Here is a 20,995-nt window from a genome sequence, read left to right as displayed (position 1 = left end):
TAGTCTAATGCAATAATCAACCTAAGTCTGAGTAAATAGCTCCAGACAAAGTGTCCAGATTTCATAAAATTTATTAATTTCATTACTTGTTGTTGTTGTTAACTAAACACTAGATGCAGCAAGCCACTCGCAACAGACAGCAGAGGGTAAGGCTATTTACGTTAAAATATTTCATTATTGTCAACACATACAAATACAACTCTTTCTTCAGCTCGGTGTGCCACCCAACTTAATCAGGGCAAGTGCGCTACTCGTCACAGACAGCAGAGAGTATGCGCTGTTATTTACACTAAAGAAATTCATTATTATCAACCCATACAACTCTGTTTTCAGTCTGGTGTGCCACCTAACTTAGTCAGGGCAAGTGTGCCTCTCACCACCAACAGTAGAGGCCAAGTTAATTTGCACTCAAAAATTCATTTATTGTTCTAAATCATATAAATTAGGCCGCTCCAATAAGATTCATTGTTTACCATTTCCCACCTGCGCTGTTTCTAAGCACCGCATGCTTTTGCTCATTATTCGATCAGTTGTACAAGAAAACCTTCGTTATTTAAGAGAACGTGACTAAATCACCTGACTAAAAATGGCCGTCGTTTCGCGGCGTGCTTGTCAGAACGAGGACTTTCCTTTCAGTACATTAGAGAAAAACGGCGTGCAGACGTCACGTACCTATGCAGTGTGTACATCTCGCAAGGAAAGAGCACTGAAAACGAAAACGGACGGCAAACGAAGCCTGTAATCCGGATTTGCAAGAAACACCAGTCAACAAGTTAAGAAGTTGAGCACTATACGCATAACAATTAATATTGCACCTCTGCATCACGGTCTTCTCCCCAAGTCGCCGGCATTGAATCACGCGCCCACGTATGTATACGGGATTCTCGATACTCTTGCAGACTCAGTCATTCTCCGGATAACCAATCCTCAACATAATTTCACAGCAACAATGAGCGCCGGCGCACTTGTCTAGAAGGAAAGTTATTACAATATCCCGGCAGTTTATAGCGGTCTCTGAACGTCAATAGCGCAGCAATCTTCAGCTAGATAGGTTTGCCTGTTGAATATATTGCAAACTAGTTTGTAGACGAGCACTGTTAAAACTGAAGTGCTCTACCTACACCATTCTAGTGCTATTATTACTCCTAATTCGTTTTGAACTAGAATGTTAAATGTTTTTTAAAATATAGTTTTACGTATTTTACTCCAGGAGGTGTAGCGATAGCACATTAGGAAGTGTTTGTGACACCTGACCTTGGTCAATTGCAGAGATCGACACAGTCTCTCTTTGCAGTTTTCATTCCCCGGATAGTCAATCTTTTCGCCTGGTTTTAGACCGCCCACTTGCGTCACTAAATGCGCTAACTGCTTGGGATACTGAGATCTGTATCAGTTTATCAGACGTCTATTGTTCCAATAAACGGCTCCTGGATGCCAATGATTTGTGCAAGATGTAAAGGAAACGGCCAACGATTCCTACGCTGTAAAAAGACAAGCAACCACTACACTTCAACACATGAACTACGTCTTAGCCGTTTCTGGTTTAGTACCATTTGCATCGGATTCGGAATTTCTTGGAGCGAAACTCATAGTGCAAACGACGCGTATTAAGATGCCAAGGTCGTCTGACTAAAGACAAAACTCTTGTTCAAAAGCCGCGCTAACTGATAGATCCCTGCAAATCTAGGCGCAGAAAGAGATTGGAACGCTCTCCTGGCGATTTGTGAAGTGTTGTGCGCCACGCCTTTGCAACCACAGCAAGGTCTGTAACCAGGCATGTGGAAATTGCGCAAGGCAGCTGGTACACAGTGCGCACTAATTGCAGCATTTAGGGACGGCAATGGGCGATCTGAAACCGTTCTCTAGGATTGACTATGACAACGGCGGAGAGAGATTGGGTCGAGTTTAGGGACTCTCTAAAATTGAGCAAGGTCAGGTGTCACAAACACACCTTAGCGAGCTATCGCTACACCTCGTGGAGTAAACTACATACACCGATATTGGTGCAACATTTTACAGTCTAGTGCAAAACGTATTAGCAGTAAATAATAGTACTGGACAGGTGTATGTAGAGCAACTCAGTTTTACCAGTGCACGTCTACAAACTAGTTTGCAATATATTCAAACAGGCAACCATATCTAGACGAAGATTGCTGCGCTATGAGAGAGCGTTATAAACTGCAGGAATATTGTCTTAACTTTCCTTCTTGACAAAAAGGACGGCGCTCATTGTCGCTGTGAAATTTCGTTGCTACTCTGGACTTGTCAAAAATTGTGGCACCGCCTCTGATTATTAACGCCTGTACAGGCAGTCTCTCTAATCAATTGCCTTTTGTGATTGTTGCCGTCGGCTGCTGCCTCATTGAGCTTAGTCCGCTTGCCGTTAACAACTTTGACGACTTCTTATGATGCCGTCTGATTGCCAATGGTGGCTCGCGTGCTTCTTCTGCTGTCTTTTCTACACGAGTCGACATGAATGTGCTGCGAAAGTGATGACTTCATCAAGTGAACTGCATTCTTTAGTTTTCCATTAATTGTTTATGACTCTCTTGCAACTTCAATCTTTCTTTTTCAGTTTCTGTCGGGTTTGAAGCGACATTGACCGTCTCTCATCCCACGAACAGCAAGCTCACGCAGAACGAGTTGCGTCGTCTTGTCGATGGAAATCGTACTACGTGCGTACATGTTGAACACAACATTTCGGCAGATTCTACGTTTTCCATTCGAGCTTCGTTTGGCGAACAATGCCATGGAGTGACTTCCGTCAACATTGTGACTGGCGACTCACCTTTACATTCCGCTATAGAGATATCTGTCGATCAGATCGATCTCTGTTCAGAATTTCAAGATGAGACAATGACACGTTGCAAACAACTTCCAGAACTCTCCACGTCTATGACTTTTAGTTGTTCTGAAAAAGAAAGCAAAGCGCTTGAGGTTTCTGTACCAGCGAGTGTTTCAATTTGTGAGCTAACCATCGTTTACGAGCAAAAACAAAGTAAGATGTTTCTATTACTTAGCATGCTAGAGTGTGGGCTTTCTCGTGTCAGTGTGAATGTGCGTAGTTGTGGACGTTCAAGTAGAGTTGTGCACGTTTGTGCTGTTGTGCGCGCTTGATTTCGAGGGATAACATCTTTGCAGAATTAATAATTTTAAATTGTGTTACGCTGTTCTATTCCTTAAGCGATAGATAGTGACATGCTGCTCGTGTAGTTGTGGAAAGTGGGAGATGAGAACGCAGAGACGTGTTTACCACAGCCATTGGTGAAGTTAGCGTGTCCTTCGACAGTAGTGGTAGCTAATGACTCTACGTCGCTGCAAAAGGATCTACTTAGATGTATCCTGACGGCAAGAGATGACGGAAGTACAACGTTCCCGCCCAGGGCGTCTTAACTGTTAAACATTGCCCTGTGCGAGTGAACACGTCGCGCGCGCACTATTATTGGCTCTGATAGTAACTTATGTTTAAAATTAACGTGAGAATACGAATATGTTTAGTAAATTTTTACATAGGCATTGCTTTTGCGAAAAAGTATTTACCCAAAAGTAAACTACGAAAAAAATCTGCCTACGCAAAAATTTTCTTTCGAAAATGCTTTCTTTACCTTTTCAATTATTAAAGATTGATAGTTATCAAGTTGCAAACCGAAGTCTTTAATTTAAATTATGTTATGAAATCGATTAATAATTAGAAACTCTAAATTCGATGTCTCTCTGCTAGTTTACAGCTGGAAAATCAACCTTACGGTTGGTTGGAGACTGAGTAAAATCAGAAGGAAGGCTGGAAGTGTTCCACAAAACGTTTGGAAAACAATTTGCAATGACGGCTTTCACATCAAAAATGCTGACGTTGCTTGCCATCAACTTGGGTACAAAAATGCTGTAAGGTTACAGCAAGCTGCAACAATGACGTATGCTCAAGGTAAAGGACCAATACATATGACAACCTGGGATTGTACGGGACACGAGAATAATCTTCAACACTGCAAAATGGACAAGAAAAAGAATCAACTGTTTCCATCATCACAATGTAGGAATCATTTGTGATGCATCACTTTTAAGAAGAAAAAAGATACTCCTTACCTTCAAAATGTAAGTTTTCTGAAGCTGTGCAATGCTAACACTGTTCATAGTTAATTGTTTATAATTGTAGGTACTGTATTAAAGACGTTTTGGTTTTATGCATGAATTTATAAATCAACCTTTTTCTGCAAGCAGTATTCAAAATTGGTTTAATATTTTATTAATAACTTAATTGCTTTCTGGTTAATACGTTCTGTATATTATAAATAAAAATGTCTGTTGCTTTCGTAGACGATTGGTTTGTGAGAATGCATACTATTATACTACAGACGTCTGCTGAGCTCTAACTGTCCAGTATACAATAACTAGTTTCTCACATTTAAATGTCAAGTTTAATTTAGTATAATGTTTGCCTAAAATTGGGAAGAAGTTGAACATTATTGACTCAATTTAAAGTAATGCTTTAATATTCTTGATTTTATAATTTAAAATTTTTGAAATTTTACTCCTTACTATCAATAGTGCGTGTTTAGTACTTTAAGCACGTTTATAAATAGCGGTCAAGGGCATGTGAGTGGTACAGATAAACCAATTACATACGTAAGCGTTCTCTCTTTTACGTTAGTAGATGTTGGCGTTCTTTCATTCCATCCCCAAGGGCAAAAAAACTAAAAGCAATTTTTGCTAGAGTAAAGAAAGCAGTAGATGCAGCTTCATTGAGTATATGTAATTGCAACTTTTTTAATAACACGTAATCAATCCATAAATTTTAATTAAATTAACAATTTTATAAATTTATATAACTGTAGTTTAATCATTTACACCGTATTGTGTAAACAGTTTACACGAGACCGCTCTTATTGAGAGGAGGGTCATCTACATCCGAAGGAATAGTTTTCGTGTATTACAACAGTGAATGGGGAACGATTTGTGATGATAACTTTGACGTTAACGACGCTCACGTTGTCTGCCGTTAGGCCGGTTACAAAAATGCTCTAAGATGCGGAAAATCATCAACCATGAACTTCGGACAAGGTACAGGTCCAATACATATGGATGACTTACACTGTACAGGGAAGGAGACAAAAGTTCAAGACTGTAAATTTAATGGATGATGTAATCATAATTGCGATCATTCAGAAGATGTGGGAGTTGCTTGTGATTTATCGTCAGCCTCGTGCGGACAAAGTACTAAATTTGAGAAAGAAAAAAGGAATCCCTATAAGTATACGTATAAGAAAGTAATAATTCTGAAACCGTTGCTACTCTAAGTTCGTACAACGAACAGATGAATACATAACAATCATGTTCTTGTACTTAACCTACTGATATTAACTAGTGAGTATAACCATACAATTTAATTAAATAATGACGTAAGTTTTTGAACAGGTCAGTCTCCTATACGATTGACTGGCGGAAGTGCACCATATAAGGGAAGACTGGAAATCTTTGTTAATCTTCAATGGGGGACAGTTTGTGACGATTCCTTTGGAAGTGCGGAAGCTGTTGTCGCGTGCAGTCAACTAGGATATACAGGGCATCCTAGTTATTCTTCACGCCAAAGTGGTGATTCCTCTGCTCCGATTTGGATGGATGACGTAAATTGCAGTTATTCAAATGCTCCCAAGTCTAAAGCAAAAAATACGAAAATTCATACACGTCTTGCTGATTGCGCTAAAAGTACTACAGAAATTCCATTTAGATATGGTATGTATTAGGGAGAAAATAACTGTGGTCACCACGGAGATGTTGTACTAGATTGCAAATCATCAGGTACGTGCAGTCAACAGTTTATTATATAATTTGCAATAAAAAGTGAAAATGCTCTTTCAGTTGCCGTGATGTTATAAAACTATATTGTACTATGTTACATAGCGAAGACCCATCCAATTCGTTTGGCAGACGGAGGAGCTGTTCATAAAGGCAGAGTAGAGATCTTTATCAACGGTCTATGGGGTTCAGTTTGTGACGACTTCTGGAGTTTAGACGATGCCAAAGTCGTTTGTCGTCAGCTAGGATTCCCTTGCGCTAAAGCATATCGACAGACAGCTTATTTTGAACAAAGCGATCATTACCACATTTGGATGGATGACGTTGCATGCAAAGGCAATGAAAAGAAGCTCCAGGACTGTCCTTTCAATCATTGGGGATTTCACAATTGTGGACATTATGAAGATGCCGGAGTTGAGTGCTGTTCTACATGTAAGACATTTATGTTCTAATGATAAATATTTTAACTGTATATACTAAAACTGATACCAAAAATATGTTTCAATGTTTGAAAATAATATCTTATTAATTACTTTTTAAATTTTAGAACTATAACCCATTACAATAATTTATCATAAGTGAATAATTTAAACAATTTACCGATTTTTCAAAATAGTGTATACTAATGAATTTATGTGTAATTAATAATAAACGTTATATAACAAGATGTCCGCTTGGGTAAATAGACCAATACTACAAGAGCGTCGTAAAATATTATAGTTTATTAACTATAATATAAAATAATTCTGTTTAGCTCAGAAGAATTAGGCATATTAACTTAATCTTGATTGCCTTAGTGGACTCACAATGGTATGACATTAACAAGGTATCTGAAGCTCATGATCCAGCAAGAGGTCGACGAGAAGGTAAATTCAAAGTTTTGTATTGACATCTATAATATAATAACATAACGTTATTTAGCAGTAACAAATTTAACATTAAAACGTTTTCTTTTACGTCAAAACAACACAGACAAAACTACACAAGTCGTTAGACTCGTAGATGGTTACGGTTCCTCTGAAGAACGGGTTGAAATCAAAATTAATGGTTTATGGAATACAATTTGTGATCCAAATTGGAACACAGATAAAGCAAATGCTGTTTGCAATCTACTCGGTTTTAGTGGAGCCGCTGACATGTTTCAATACGCCTACTTTGGTGAAGGAGGAGGACCGATACGCATCATGAACGCTCATTGTTCAAACTTTGACACTCCTCTATCTGATTCGTGTTTCATATCTTCGCAAGTAAACAAAACTTGCTCTCATCGTAATTATGTAGGCGTTATATGCTTTCGTAAGTTTTCAACCAATTGAATTAACGTTTTGCAAAATAATAGTTAAATAAATTTTTTATGTAATACATAGCTCATGATGGAGATATGCAGCAGTTTGTTGATTTCACGGAAGAGTACAACAAAGTCTACGCGTCTGGAAAAGAGCGTAATCACAGGGCAACAATATTCCATTCAAACTTGAAAAAGATAATAAATCTAAATAATGCAGATAAGTCTTCTCCATTTGGAATTACCAAGTTTTCTGACATGTCAGACGACGAGTTTGAAATTATTTATATGACTTCTGATGTTATGGACAATGTTACTAATAGCTCAACGGTAGAACAAGAACAAATAGAGAAACGATCAATTGCAGATCACGTAGACTGGACTGGTCCAATTCCTAAATGTTTTGATTGGAGAGATTGGCATCCGTCTGTCGTTACCAAAGTCAAAAATCAAGGTATATGTGGTTCATGTTGAGCATTTGCTGCAGTTGCTCAGATGGAAAGTGTATGGGCCTTACAAGGGCATAACCCAATTGTCGAATTGTCTACACAACAAGTTGTATCATGCGATAGCAAGTCTAGTGGTTGTAATGGTGGCGGTCATGATCGTGCAGTAGAATACGTTTTACGAGCTGGTGGGTTAGAAACAGACAGTGATTATACGTACGGTTCGGGATCAGACGACATCACGGGAAAGTGCAATTTCGTTGCCAAATCAATTTTCGCTCGTTTTCAGGTTTGGTTAAAATCGGAAAATTGAGTGCCACAGCCGACGATGAATACGATATGATGGTATATCTCTATCGCCACGGTCCAATAGCTGTCAATCTCAATGTAGAGAATCTGAGATTCTATTGGAACAAAATAATGAGTTTTTGCGGAAGCAATCAAAGGAAAACCAACCATGTAGTTGTACTTACTGGTTTTGGAGTCAGCAATAGCGGCACACCATTTTGGATAGTAAGAAATTCTTGGGGAGACGACTGGGGCGATGGCGGCTATTTCTTTATTGAACGTAACGTCAACATGTGTGGAATTGCTGAAGAAGCTTATGCAGCTTACATTACACCGTAAATGTCAACGTCAGATGTTCTAACAACGTTAGATTGAACGAGACACTGTATCCAATGAAGGCTACTTATGGTTTCCTATTGAATTTTCGCGTTTACATGTACTGGTACCGTCAGTTTGATTCGTTTTTGTCCAACGAATGACACAAGACTTTATTGTCGTTGCGTTCAAACTTAAAATTTGTTGTTTGCGTCAGATGTTCCAACTGCGCTATGCATCTTGGCCACATGTCTAGTATTGTGGGGGCGGGGATAAGGTAGACAAACAATCAGTGGAGCGTCCTAGCTAGCGGAATTGGCGGACTCACCAACTTGCTTATCTGATCCTAATTAAATATGGAAATCCTTGTTGAACGTGCATACGCGCCAAGTGACGTTACCCGTCACTTCTCAGCTATTTATACGTAGCCTCGTACCAGACCTTCTCGCGCCGTCGTGCCTGGTTCCCGTATGAAATGACAACATCGGATAAAAATGTATTAGTAAGTGTTCTAGTAATATTAACTCAAACACGTTGTGTTCAGCTGTCGATGGATGGAGACCCTAGTACTTGCATTTGGCGGTGACGTCAAAATAACGTGTTTAGAAAACTACATATTGATAATACAAAATATTTTAGTAACCATACACTTGACAGTCATTGTCATCAGGCCAAACTGGTCACAAGCTTAGTTTACGTATGTCTGCTTTGTATCTTCATGGAAGTGGCTGTAACCTCAAGCACAGTCATTATGCAATAAATGTCCTGCACACTAGTGGCAATGTTGTCTATGACGTTTACAGGTTGACCTCTGCGTACGGGTGTAGGAAGTCTAGAGTATCCAGCTCCTCCCCTTTCTATTATTAGACTGCTGGCGAGAGGTCTGTTACAGTTTCTTTGATATTGTCGTGTTGCTGTTCACAGTAAACAGTAAACGCGCCTATGTGCTCGTTTATAGTAGTGACGTGGCCTTGGCTAATTACTGATGGGAATGTTGTAGTTTTCCAGAGCCCATATCATGTATACGTATCGATTTCTGCCTAAGAATGTCACCATTGACCAACGTAATAAACGTTTCAGCAAAAGCAAGTACCACTAGAAAGAAAATGATGCAGCTCCAGAGTGACGCGCTATGGTGGGAGGCACCCCCACTCTGGTTGTGCTCTTTCCCCGAAATTTTAACGCCTAGGCTTGGCATATCGGTAAAACGTGGTAGTGACGTACCTACCTGGACATGATGACAAGCTTTGGTAAACCACAGCGTTACGATTACAAGTAGTCAAGGTCACCTGACTATTTTAAACAAGCACGGAGTGTGTCACTGTTTATCGTCGTAACAGGACACTATCAAGGAAGCGTGCCCCGATGTCCGGGAAGTAAATTGTCGGAGGATGGTTACGCGAGATTAGGTGGTTAGTAGTAAGTAGGAGGGAAACGTCAGTGTGTGTTCATTAACAACCAGTTAGAGAAGCAACCGTTATGGTTGAAAAGTTCACTCCTGTAACTGACGATCAGGTACGTATTGTACTTGACTTGGCTAGTCGCTGTATTTTCGACCTGGTATGTGTAAGTTAGCGTTCTCTGGGTTAGCAGCTCGTGAAGAAGTTGTACTTTTGAAAACGTGTGATTTAAATTATTTTGAACACGTGTGTCTGTCTCTACGTTTGTGTATGTGTGTGTGTGTGTGTGTGTGTGTGTGTGTGTGTGTGTGTGTGTGTGTGTGTGTGTGTGTGTGTGTGTGTGTGTGTGTGTGTGTGTGTGTGTGTGTGTGTGTGTGTGTGTGTGTGTGTGTGTGTGTGTGTGTGTGTGTGTGTGTGTGTGTGTGTGTGTGTGTGTGTGGTCTAAGATGTTTCTGTGTATTTGATATCCTAAATATACTTCGTTTTTGAAACAAATTGTAGTGATATTTTGGTGAAGCATGAAGGGAAACTTGTTCATCTTCATATGGGTGACTATCCTTTTCTTCTGTCAATGTTCTAAAGGTAAGAAATTTCAATAACTTTGGAAACTACTATAAATAGAATTTTTCATATTTTTTACTAACCCGGGTGGCAACAGTAATGCATCAGTAGACGACCGGACAAATGGCTGCACAATTCGAACGCGCTCATTGATATAGCTGTGATAATTATCGTGCGACATGTCAACTATACACTTGCCAGACAACATATGCAGCCCCATTATCACGCTCTTTGTCACAACAGGAGGTGACCGTACGTTTAGGCAGCTGTTCCTTATTTAGAATAAACTAGAAGGCAAGGGTTTGGCACTGAAGTGCTTCTTCAGTGTACCTGGTGTTTCCTTCAACAACGAAGGTGCTCACGATTGTGTGTCGACATTATGTGGATCATATAATATTGGCAATAAAAATTTGTCGATAGTACAACGTGGCTCAACGGTTTTGAAAATCGCTTTGCACAATGCGAGTGAACACGTCGGGCATGTACGTTTCTAATTACAAAATATTATTTTGTATTGTCACCTAACAAAAAGGATTACTTTTTAAATATCACGATAAGCTATATTTTGAAAAAAAAGTACTAAGCTGCAAATAATGACAATTTTTCTGGCAAGTGGATTTTCCTTTACACTATTTAGTAGTAATGTATTGGTATCCATCAAAATTGCAAATCAGTACTTTTAATTTTAATGATGTTGTTATTTTGAAGAATTCCCAAAAATTACATTTTAAAATTGTTTTGTTGTTGTTGTCAATTTACAGCTGAAACATTAACCTTACTATTGTTTGGAGGCAAAGTGAAATCAGAAGGAAGGCTAGAAATGTTCTATGAAAACGTTTGGAAAACCATTTGCTATAACGGATTTGACATCAGAAACGCTCATGTTGCTTGCCGTCAACTTGGGTACAAAGAAGTTCTAAGTTTATGCCGAGCTGCAACAATGATGAATGGGCAAGGTACAGGACCAATACAAACGGAGACCTGGAATTGTACCGGAAACGAGAATAATCTTCAGGATTGTAAGAACAACAAAGAGAAAAGTCACAACTGTTTTCGTTATCAAAACGTAGGAATTACTTGTGGTGCATCACTTTCAAGAAGAAATAGAAGATACTCGTTACCTACAAAGCGTAAGTTTGTTTGTGATATTCAGTATGCAGACACTTACAATGATGAACTTGAATACATGTACCGAGTTCTAAAGTTGTATAGAAAATAATCGAATAAAGCTGGAGCAAAAACATAAAACGAAAAATAGAACTATTTTTTGCCGTGTTGAAGTAAAATATGATTTAGGTAATTTAGATTTTGCTATGGGTAATTTAAATGTTTACGATTTTAAATGTAATCTAATATCCAAAAATGCTTAGAATAGACGTAATGTTTTAATTTAGATAAGTGCATCTCAAAGTTTAGTTAGATTTTCCAGCTAAAAAATTGAAATTGTTTACCTTAGTTTAATTAGTATTGCAAACTATAACAAAAATGAGAGAATAGAGCTTATTCAATGAATTATCGTTTAATGGAACTATTACTAAATATAATCTTTTCTAGTATTCGTTGTTTACCAACTTCAAAAAATAGAAATTCTTTTTGAGAATGCTGTTTTCTGACTCATCTTTTAAGATTTAACATAATGTGAGTACACATGTTTCTATTGTTTGCTTCCGTCCTCAGAAGGAGAAAAACAGAAATCATTTGAGGCAACAGATAGAAAAGCAGCCTAGCTAGATTGCAAACATTCTTACCGCACACTTTAACTTAATAACAGAAATTGTAAAAAAGGTAATGACATTACTGATTTTTAAAAATTAATAATCAATTGAATTTATGCTACTTTAATGTAATCACTTTGCACTGGTTTTTGTTAAAAGTTTACACAAGACCGTTACTATTGAGAGGAGGTTCGTCTAAATCAGAAGGAAGAGTCGAGGTCTATTACAGCAGTAAATGGGGAACGATTTGCCATGATTACTTTGACATCAACGACGCTCACGTTGTCTGCCGTCAGGTCGGTTACAAAAACGCTCTACGATACGGAAAAGCATCAGCGATGGGGTTTGGACAAGGTACAGGGCCAATACATATGGATGACGTTCAATGCACAGGAAGAGAGACAAAAGTTCAAAACTGTAAATTCAGCGGATGGGGTGATCATAATTGCAAACATTCAGAAGATGTAGGAGTTGTTTGTGATTTATCTTCAGCCTCATGCAGACAAAGCAATAAAGTTGAAAAAGAGAAGAGTAAGTGCTTCATTAGCAATTACAAAAGTAGTAAAGTCTAAACCATTGCTACCGCCAACTCATACAATTAGACAGAACTAGAAACGGGACCATTCTCTACTAGATAACCTATAGCCATTAACATTAAAATTGAGCCTTTCTTAGTCACACCATGCTGCAAATTTAATGTTATTTATATTCAAACCCATGCAGACAAGTACTAGAGTTGAATGTTACTGTCATACAATTCATTTTATGCAAAACTACAAAGATATTCAATATTTAGATTGGAGACATTCTTAGTCACATCATTCTGCAACATAAATGATAACGTGATTTTTTAAACAGGTCAGTTTCCTATACGATTGACCGGCGGCAGTGCACACAAAGGAATACTGGAGATCTTTGTCAATGATCAGTGGGGGACAGTTTGTGATGACTCCTTTGGAATTAATGAAGCTATTGTGGCATGCAGTCAACTAGGATATACATGGCATCCAACACATTCTTCACGTAAAATTGGTGATTCTTCTGCACCGATATGGATGGATGACGTGAATTGCAGTTATTCAAATGAACAGAAGACTTATACTCGTCTTGCTGATTGCTTTAAAAGCACTACTAAAAATGCATTTAGAAATGGTAATTATTGGGGGAAACACAACTGTGGTCACAACCAAGATGTAGTACTAGATTGCAAATCATCAGGTACGTGCTTTCAACAATATATATATATACACACACACACACACACACACACACACACATATGCTGTTTCAGTTGTTCTGATGTTTTAAAAATATAAAATGTTACTATGTTACATAGCGAAGACCCATCCAATTCGTTTGGCGGACGGGGGAGCTGCTCACAAGGGCAGAGTGGAAATATTTATCAACGGTCTTTGGGGTTCAGTTTGTGACGACTTGTGGAGTCTAGGTGACGCTGCAGTCGTGTGTCGTCAGCTAGGATTTCCTTGTGCTAAAACTTCTCGGACGTCAGCTTACTTTGGACAAAGTGGCCATTACCACATTTGGATGGATGACGTTTCATGTAGAGGCGATGAAAATAGACTGCAAGACTGCCCGTTTAGTCGCTGGGGAGTTCACAATTGCAATCATAGCAAAGACGCTGGAGTTGAATGCTGTTCCACAGGTAAGCACCACTTTCTCACCCTAAAGCTCCTAACTAAAATTCAATAAAGCTGACATAAAAATATCGAAATACTTTTAAAACCGTTAATTTATTATTTTATTTACTTTACAAAAGATTAGAACATTAACACATTCGTTAATGCAACAGTTCAATAATTTACCACACTCCAGTTTTTGTATGCAATCGCAATTTTTTATATATACATTACGCAATTCATGTTTATTGATAAAGTCAAAAGAGAACGAGTTACCTGTAAGAATATATAAAGAAATAGTGCGGTCAACTTCGTAAACAAACTATTTTTCATTAGTTAGTATAACTAGCGTTATGCTTACACATACGTATTAATTCATTATTTGAATTACAGTAGACTCAAAATTGTATGACTCCAACGAAGTATCTAAAGGTCATGATCCAGAAAGGGGTCGACGTGACGGTAGAACATTAAATGTTTGCATTGGCATATACTTTTCATTTCAATATCATTCTTGTGGCAGTAAACAATTCAACATCAAATTATTTTCCTTCTCATCAGAAGAACACAAATAAAACTGCACAAGTCGTTAGGCTTGTAGATGGCTACAGTTACTCTGAAGGACGCGTTGAAATCAAAATTGATGGTTTATGAAATTCAATCTGTGATCCAAATTGGAACATAGATAAAGCAAATGCTGTCTGCAATCTACTCGGATTTAGTGGAGCCGTTGACTTGTTTCAAAATGCCTACTTTGGTAAAGGAGGAGGACCATTACGCATAATGAACGCTCATTGCCCAAAATTTGACACTCCTTTATCTGATTCGTGTTTCCTGTCTTCACAAGTAAACAGAACTTGCTCTCATCGTAATGATGTAGGCGTTATATGCTTTCGTAAGTTCTAACCATTTTCATTAAATTTTTGTAAATTATCTAATTCCTTGTGTTATAGCTCATGATGGAGATATGCAGCTGTTTGTCGATTTTACTAAAGAGAACAACAAGGTTTACGCGTCTGGAAAAGAGAGAAATCACAGAGCAGCAAAGTTCCATTCAAACGTAAAAAGATAAGAAAACTAAATAAGGCAGATAAGTTTTCGCCGTTTGGGATTACCAAGTTTTCTGACTTGTCAGACGACGAATTTGAAACAACTTATGCGATGCCTGATGTGATGGACAATGTTACTGATATCTCAACACTGGAGCAAGAAACAATAGGCAAACGATCAATTGCGGATCACGTAGACTGGACTGGTCCAATTCCTAAATGTTTTGATTGGAGAGATTGGCATGAGCCTGTCGTTACCAAAGTCAAAGAGCAAGGTAGGTGCGATTCGTGCGGGGTATTCGCTGCAGTTGCTCAAATGGAAAGTGTATGGGCCATACAAGGGCATAACCCACTTGTCGAAATGTCTACTCAACAAGTAGTGTCATGTGATAATTGGTCGAGAGGTTGTAATTGGGGCTGGTCTTACCGTGCAATGATGTATGTTTTGCGAGCTGGTGGGTTACAAACGGAGAGTTCCTATCCGTACGGTTCGGGATCAGACGGCGTCACTAGAAACTGCAATTTTAATGCAAGCGCAGTTCACGCTCGTTTTTCAGGTTGGCTCAAAATAGGAAAATCGAGAGTCCCTGCAGATAATGAATACGACATGATGATGTATCTATATCGACACGGTCCAATAGTGGTCAGCATCAATGCACAAAATCTGAGGTTCTACTCAAACAGAATATTAAGTTTTTGTGGAGGCAATCACAAGTGGACCACTCATATTGTGGTACTCACGGGTTTTGGAGTCAGCGATAGCGGCACACCATTTTGGATTGTAAGAAATTCTTATGGAGACGACTGGGGCGATGGCGGTTACTTCCTTATTGAACGTAACGTCAACATGTGTGGAATCGGTCAATGGGCTTATGCAGCGTACATTACACCGTCTTAAACGACATTGGATTGAATGTGACCGTAGCCTTGCATTTTTTCTTATGTAGTAAACAGTAGTCATTGTAGTAATGTAAGTGCAAGGGCAAAGACAATTATGGTATGAGCAGTTAAGTAGAAAGCACTTGATAGAATACTGCTTTGCAAGCGAATCACTAAATACGTGGGAACTGTGGTTAATAGATAAGGAATTGAAGAGCAGAGACGGGCGTATAGCTAATTACTACTAGTGGAATGAACGGTTCCAGTATAGAAACGTTTTGCTATGAACTTACGTTCAAATGTTCGACCAATGCCTCAACTACATAGACTTGCTATCTACAGCTGTTTTACTTATCAATCTATAGTTCAAAATACGTTCGCGTCAACTTTCAAGTAGAGGACGTTATAGCGGTGACTGAAGTTATGTGACACCTGGTGTAAATGCAAGAGTATATATAGGGCAGGGCCAAGTGCATGTGATACAAGAAGCTCCTAATTGTGTCGTAATAAAGAAACAATCACAGTATTCATTAACGGATCTGGAACCTCTTTCTTGTGAGCATTCCAATAAAGTTGGAATTTACTCGCTAGGACATCCGCTTCGGGAGATACGAGTTTTCCCCACACATTCTCCTATTCGGGAATGAACTTTAGTCGAACAGAGATTACCACACTTAATTACTATAATTGTTCAATTTATCCAATGGTTGCATGGTAACAGCACTAGCTGTAAGATATCTAGAGCAACAATTTTCGAAATGAAATATATGTTAGGTATAGGTACTCCTAACGAAGACGTACAATAGTTGCAGTTCTATGTCAATAATTCCTATCGACAATATTATTAATAATTCCATCATCTGCGTGGGAGATGGTCCGGCTAATCGAGGTTTCAAAAAATGAACTTCCAACAGCTGCTGTTTCCTCACTACACAGCTTTCTGATCTCAGGCCCGGATCCAGATGGGAGTAAGGGGGTCACAACCCCCTTTTTTCTAATAGGCGTGGCTTAATAATTTTATATAATTTTATTAGAAAAGAGAAAATTAGCAATGCTATAAATAACTGCTACCAGGTCAACTCCCTCTTTAAAAATTCCCGGATTCTGGTCTGGATCTGCTGATCGTAATGAACTCTGCACTGTTTAAACTGAAGTGCTGTACCTACATCTTTCCAGTGCTATCATTACTCCTAATACGTTTTGCACTTGAGTGTGAAATGTTGCACCACTACAGGGCTGGATCCAGAGGGGGATTTAGGGGTTAGAACCCCTCTTTTCCAGTAGGCGTGGTTCAATAATTTCATATAATTTCATTAGAAAAGAGAAAATTAGTAATGCTATAAATCACTGCTACCAGGTGAAACCCCTCTTTCAAAAATTCCTGGATCCGGCCCTGCACTAGGTCCGTACGTAGTTTACTCCAGGAGGTGTAGCGCGCTAAGGAGAGTTTGTGACACCTCAATTTGGTCAATTGCAGAGAATCCCGTATACTCACATGGGCGCGTTATCGATGCCGACGATTTGGGGAGAAGACCGTGATGCAGAGGTACAGTATTAAGTGTCATGTGTATAGTGCTCAACTTCGTAACTTCTTGACTAGGAGTTTGTTGCAAAAACAGATTGCAGGCTTCGTTCGCCTACGCTGCTGTTTCTTTGCGAGATGTACACACTGCATAGGTGAGTGACGTCTGCACGCCGTTTTTCTCTATTAACTGAAAGGAGAGTTCTTGTTGGCAAGCACGCCGCATAACGACGGCCATTTTGACTCAGGTGATTCTGTCACGTGCTCTTAATTAAAAGAAGGTTCTCTTAAACACATGATCAAATAGTGAACAAAACTTGCGGTGCTTAAAAAGATGCGGGTAGGGAATGGGAAACAATGAATGTTATTGGATTGTCCTAATGTATATGATTTAGTACACTAAATGAATTTTTTTTATTGTAAATAACCTTACTCCCTGCTATCTGTGGCGAGTGGCACACTTACCCTGACTAATTTGGTTGGCATACCCGGCTGAACACAGAGTTGTATGGGTTTATAATGAATTATTTTAGTGTAAATAACCTCACTCTCTGCTGTCTGTGGTGTGTGGCACACTTGTCCTGACTAAGTTAGGTGGCACACCTGGCTGAAGACAGAGTTGTATGGGTTGATAATAATGAATTGTTTTAGTGTAAATCGCCTTACTCTCTGCTGTTTGTGGTGAGTGGGACACTTGCCCTAGTTGGGTGGCACACCCGGCTGAAGACAGAGTTGTATGGGTTGATAATAATGAATTATTTTAGTTTAAAATAACCTTACCCTGTGTTGTCTGTGGTGAGTGGCTCGCTCCTTCTAGTGTTTAGTTAACAATAACAACAAGTAATGAAATTACTAAATTGTGAAATCTGGACACTTTGTCTGGAGCCATTTACCCATACTTAGGTTGATTAGTGCATTCGACTAGAACAGTGTTCTAGTGTATGTATGCATGCTGGTGTATGTTTTGACGTGTAGTGTGGTATTTGTCAATACGTGTTTGCTAGAACAATCAGATTAGATCATTGCCTAGCTTGGTTCAGACTTCGGACGCATGTTGTGCAAATCAGAAAACTCTACTGCAAGCAAGATGGAGAAGTGGAATGATTCATGCACCAAGATTTTGGCGACGGGGCAGCAAGAAGTCAGTGGGTGGAAAACAAATGATTCAACTTGAAGAGAGATATGGAGCCGAGTTTATAGACATTGATTATTCAGGTATAACTGACATAGTGGATGTAGTTGCTTGTTAGTAACACTTGTAAGTGTGTAGGTTGCAGACTTCAATGGAGCTGATGATGGTATCTTTCCAGCAGGAGTCAGAAAGAGTTCGAGAAACAGTTAAAGTCGATATTCGATTATCGGTAAGATTGTTGCATATGTGACACTGTGACAATGTCCCATTATTTTGTTATATAAGATGTTGTACCATCTAGTCCTGCAAACTCTACGTACCTAATCTAGAAGCGTTCTCTTTGTACTTCAGGGGACTTACCTTTTGAAGCAAGATGCTAGTGCTTTCTGGCTTGCACATAGTTACGGATAGGATGACACTCATCCATTTATCAACCACACATTTTCTCTCGATCTTGGCATCTGATTTCAACATTTGTGAAAGCTCTCTTAAGATTATTTAGTCTCAGATCATTTGTTGTTAGGTGTGGTTGGTCTGTGTGAGTTTATATTTTATTCTGAACACCATTGTTGAATAAAACAGTATCGTTGTCTGCTATGCTCTTAGCTTTTTGTGACCTGTCAACAGATGTTTACCTATTACTTTTAGTATGCTATTCCAGTATGAGGGTAGACAGAACACTTTGTTTGGTCTTAGTGTGTGGTTAGCAATATCATTTGGTAATAGTAAATTGTGACATATTTATTAATTAATGTATTTGGATGCTACTGTTAGTGGCGAGTGATTCGCTTACCCTGACTAAGTTGGGTGTTTCACCTAACTGTAAAACAATGTCTTAGTGTGTGGTTAGCAATACTATTTAGTAATAGTAAATTATGACATATTTATTAATTAACCTATTTGGATGCTGCTGTTAGTGCCGAGCGGTTTGCTTACCCTAAGTTGGGTGTTTTACCTATCTGAAACAGTGTCTTAGTGTGTGGTTAGCAATATAGATTTGATAAGCAAATAGAAGAGATGTGTGAGATATTGGGTTGGGTATTGTATTTTACATTAGTTTGCTAGATTAAGCCATTTGAAATTATGAATGACAAGGGACTGACTGCTCTGAAATTTGCTTATGCGCATAGTTGACAAAGTATGAATGACAAGGGTCTCCTCTGACATGTGCTTATACCCATGTTTGACACAGCTAGTGACAAAATATTTTACACTTGGATGTACGTTTTATCATTTAATTTTTGCATAGTTTTGATTTATTATGCACAAAGAGCTAAGTCCTTTGTGATCGTTCCTCATTTTCGAATGCTATGAATAGGAATCGTACTAGGTTTCGTAAGTGTTTTCGAAGTAACACTGTAGTTTAACAGTGACATTTGTGCTAGATAGTGTGTGTGTGTTTGTGTGTGTGTGTGTGTGTGTGTGTGTGTGTGTGTGTGTGTGTGTGCGTGTGTGTGTGTGTGTGTGTGTGTGTGTGTGCGCGCGCGTGTGTTGTGTGTGTGTGTGTGTGTGTGTGTGTGTGTGTGTGTATGTGTGTGTTTGTGTGTGTGTGTGTGTGTGTGTGCACGCGCTCGTGTGTGTGTGTGTGTGTGTGTGTGTGTGTGTGTGTGTGTGTGTGTGTGTGTGTGTGTGTGTGTGTGTGTGTGTGTGTGTGTGATTATGTATTATTGAGGTAACTGACAGATTGTATGCATACGAACGTTTGTGCATTGGTATATATGTATGTAAATTTATTTCTGACTGATTAGTTTGTTTATATTTCAGTGACAACCCAACAGCAGTTGTGAAAGAGTTTGCACAGATAGTCCTAATCAAGTCTTCTTGGCTGCCAAACAGACAATCTTATTGGAGGTGGAAGATGTCATGATGATTCCAGCTGCTCTTTTGGCCATGCATGCACTTTCAATACATATTATCACAAGTCCTGCAAGACGTTTAACATTGTATTGCTCTCTGGAAATAGTTTTGCTGGGGAGCGCCTATGAAAATTACTCCTTCGTTTTCTGCTTTGTTAGCGTATTTAAAGTGATATTCTTATATGACCAATATTGTGAAATTATTATGTCACTACTAACGCACGTTAGGGATGCCTTGGGATCCAGACCGTATTGTATTCCTGACACTCTCCCACAATCGGTGTAAGAATAGCACATGTTTTGGTGTAAGAATAGCACCCGTTTTGATAATAGTTACCCCATTGTGCTGTAATGTTAACACTAATCTAGGGATTATTCAAGCACTTTCATCAGGGTGCTCTCTAGATACTTGAATAAGGTGCTATTCTGCATTAGGTGTCACTATGGTTGCAAGCGCTTTACACCAATTTCAATTTCATTGCCCAAAATACACTTCTGTTCTATCAGTGTGTAATAAAATTTTACTAGCACTCTGTTGACAGAGGCAGCAAATGTTTGATTGCATTAGGGGCAACGAAATTGTAATCGACCGGTCGCCATTTTGATGTTACGTAAAAATGGTTGGTTTGTCGTTAACTTGGAAGAAAAAAGTACACACATTTTATCACAACAATATGAATCAAAGGAATCAGTTAGTACGCCTCTTGTCTAATGTTATTTCTATCACCGAAACTTACAAACTAGTTCTCCTATTACCGTTTGCTATAAGCAAAGTCCCTAGTTATATAATTCTATAACAACTGTATTTGTGAATATGAAGAAAGTTCTCGCTTACGTGGGCTTCTCTGTCTGAGTTGCATTCCGGTTCCCCTACGGGGCCTCTGTCTAAGAAGGGATGTCGTCTTCTCAATATATATATATATATATATATATATATATATATATTTTTTTTTTTTTTTTTTTTTTTTTTTTTTTTTTTTTTTTTTTTTTTTTTTTTATATATATATTTATATATATATATATATATATATATATATATATATATATATATATATATATATATATATATACAAGCTCCAACGCCCGGCTTCGTCCGGGGGACAACACATGCCAGGTGC

At 38.6% G+C, this 20,995-nt stretch overlaps 2 protein-coding genes and 2 long non-coding RNA genes across 4 annotated transcripts in view; 3 read left to right on the top strand and 1 right to left on the bottom strand.

Moving 5' to 3' along the window:
• Nucleotides 1–860, bottom strand: part of LOC134176213 (uncharacterized) — a 1,314-nt gene extending 454 nt beyond the window's left edge. Inside the window, exons 1-2 of the long non-coding RNA XR_009969277.1 lie at nt 816–860; nt 1–736 (exon numbers count right to left, since the gene is read on the bottom strand). The exon at nt 1–736 is cut by the window's left edge and continues 292 nt beyond it. This is a non-coding gene — a long non-coding RNA (uncharacterized LOC134176213). The remainder of the gene's footprint in view (nt 737–815) is intronic.
• Nucleotides 861–9,606: 8,746 nt separating this feature from the next.
• Nucleotides 9,607–14,511, top strand: LOC134176460 (neurotrypsin-like). Its single transcript, XM_062643129.1, has 8 exons — nt 9,607–9,642; nt 9,699–9,750; nt 10,850–11,044; nt 11,963–12,157; nt 12,662–13,021; nt 13,139–13,465; nt 14,125–14,334; nt 14,393–14,511. The coding sequence occupies exons 1-8, from the start codon at nt 9,607–9,609 to the stop codon at nt 14,509–14,511; spliced, it is 1,494 nt and encodes a 497-aa protein (XP_062499113.1).
• Nucleotides 14,512–14,600: 89 nt separating this feature from the next.
• Nucleotides 14,601–15,386, top strand: LOC134176459 (cysteine proteinase B-like). The gene has a single exon (XM_062643128.1). The coding sequence runs from the start codon at nt 14,601–14,603 to the stop codon at nt 15,384–15,386; it is 786 nt and encodes a 261-aa protein (XP_062499112.1).
• Nucleotides 15,387–17,960: 2,574 nt separating this feature from the next.
• On the top strand, nt 17,961–20,032 carry LOC134198056 (uncharacterized). The gene is made up of 3 exons (XR_009972741.1): nt 17,961–18,104; nt 18,160–18,250; nt 19,786–20,032. It is a non-coding gene; the product is annotated as an uncharacterized LOC134198056 (long non-coding RNA).
• The last annotated feature ends 963 nt before the right edge of the window (nt 20,033–20,995 follow it).

Source organism: Corticium candelabrum, chromosome 2 (assembly GCF_963422355.1).
Source record: "Corticium candelabrum chromosome 2, ooCorCand1.1, whole genome shotgun sequence".
Lineage (NCBI taxonomy): Eukaryota > Metazoa > Porifera > Homoscleromorpha > Homosclerophorida > Plakinidae > Corticium > Corticium candelabrum.
This window is presented reverse-complemented; position numbering and strand designations above follow the sequence as displayed.

Coding starts and splice junctions, on each gene's coding strand:
- LOC134176460 (XM_062643129.1), top strand. CDS start 9,607: ATGGTTGAAAAGTTCACTCCTGTAACTGACGATCAG. Junction 9,751..10,849: donor AGTTGTACTTTTGAAAACGT/GTGATTTAAATT, acceptor GTCAATTTACAG/CTGAAACATTAACCTTACTA. Junction 13,466..14,124: donor AGTTGAATGCTGTTCCACAG/GTAAGCACCACT, acceptor ATTGGAACATAG/ATAAAGCAAATGCTGTCTGC.
- LOC134176459 (XM_062643128.1), top strand. CDS start 14,601: ATGCCTGATGTGATGGACAATGTTACTGATATCTCAACACTGGAGCAA.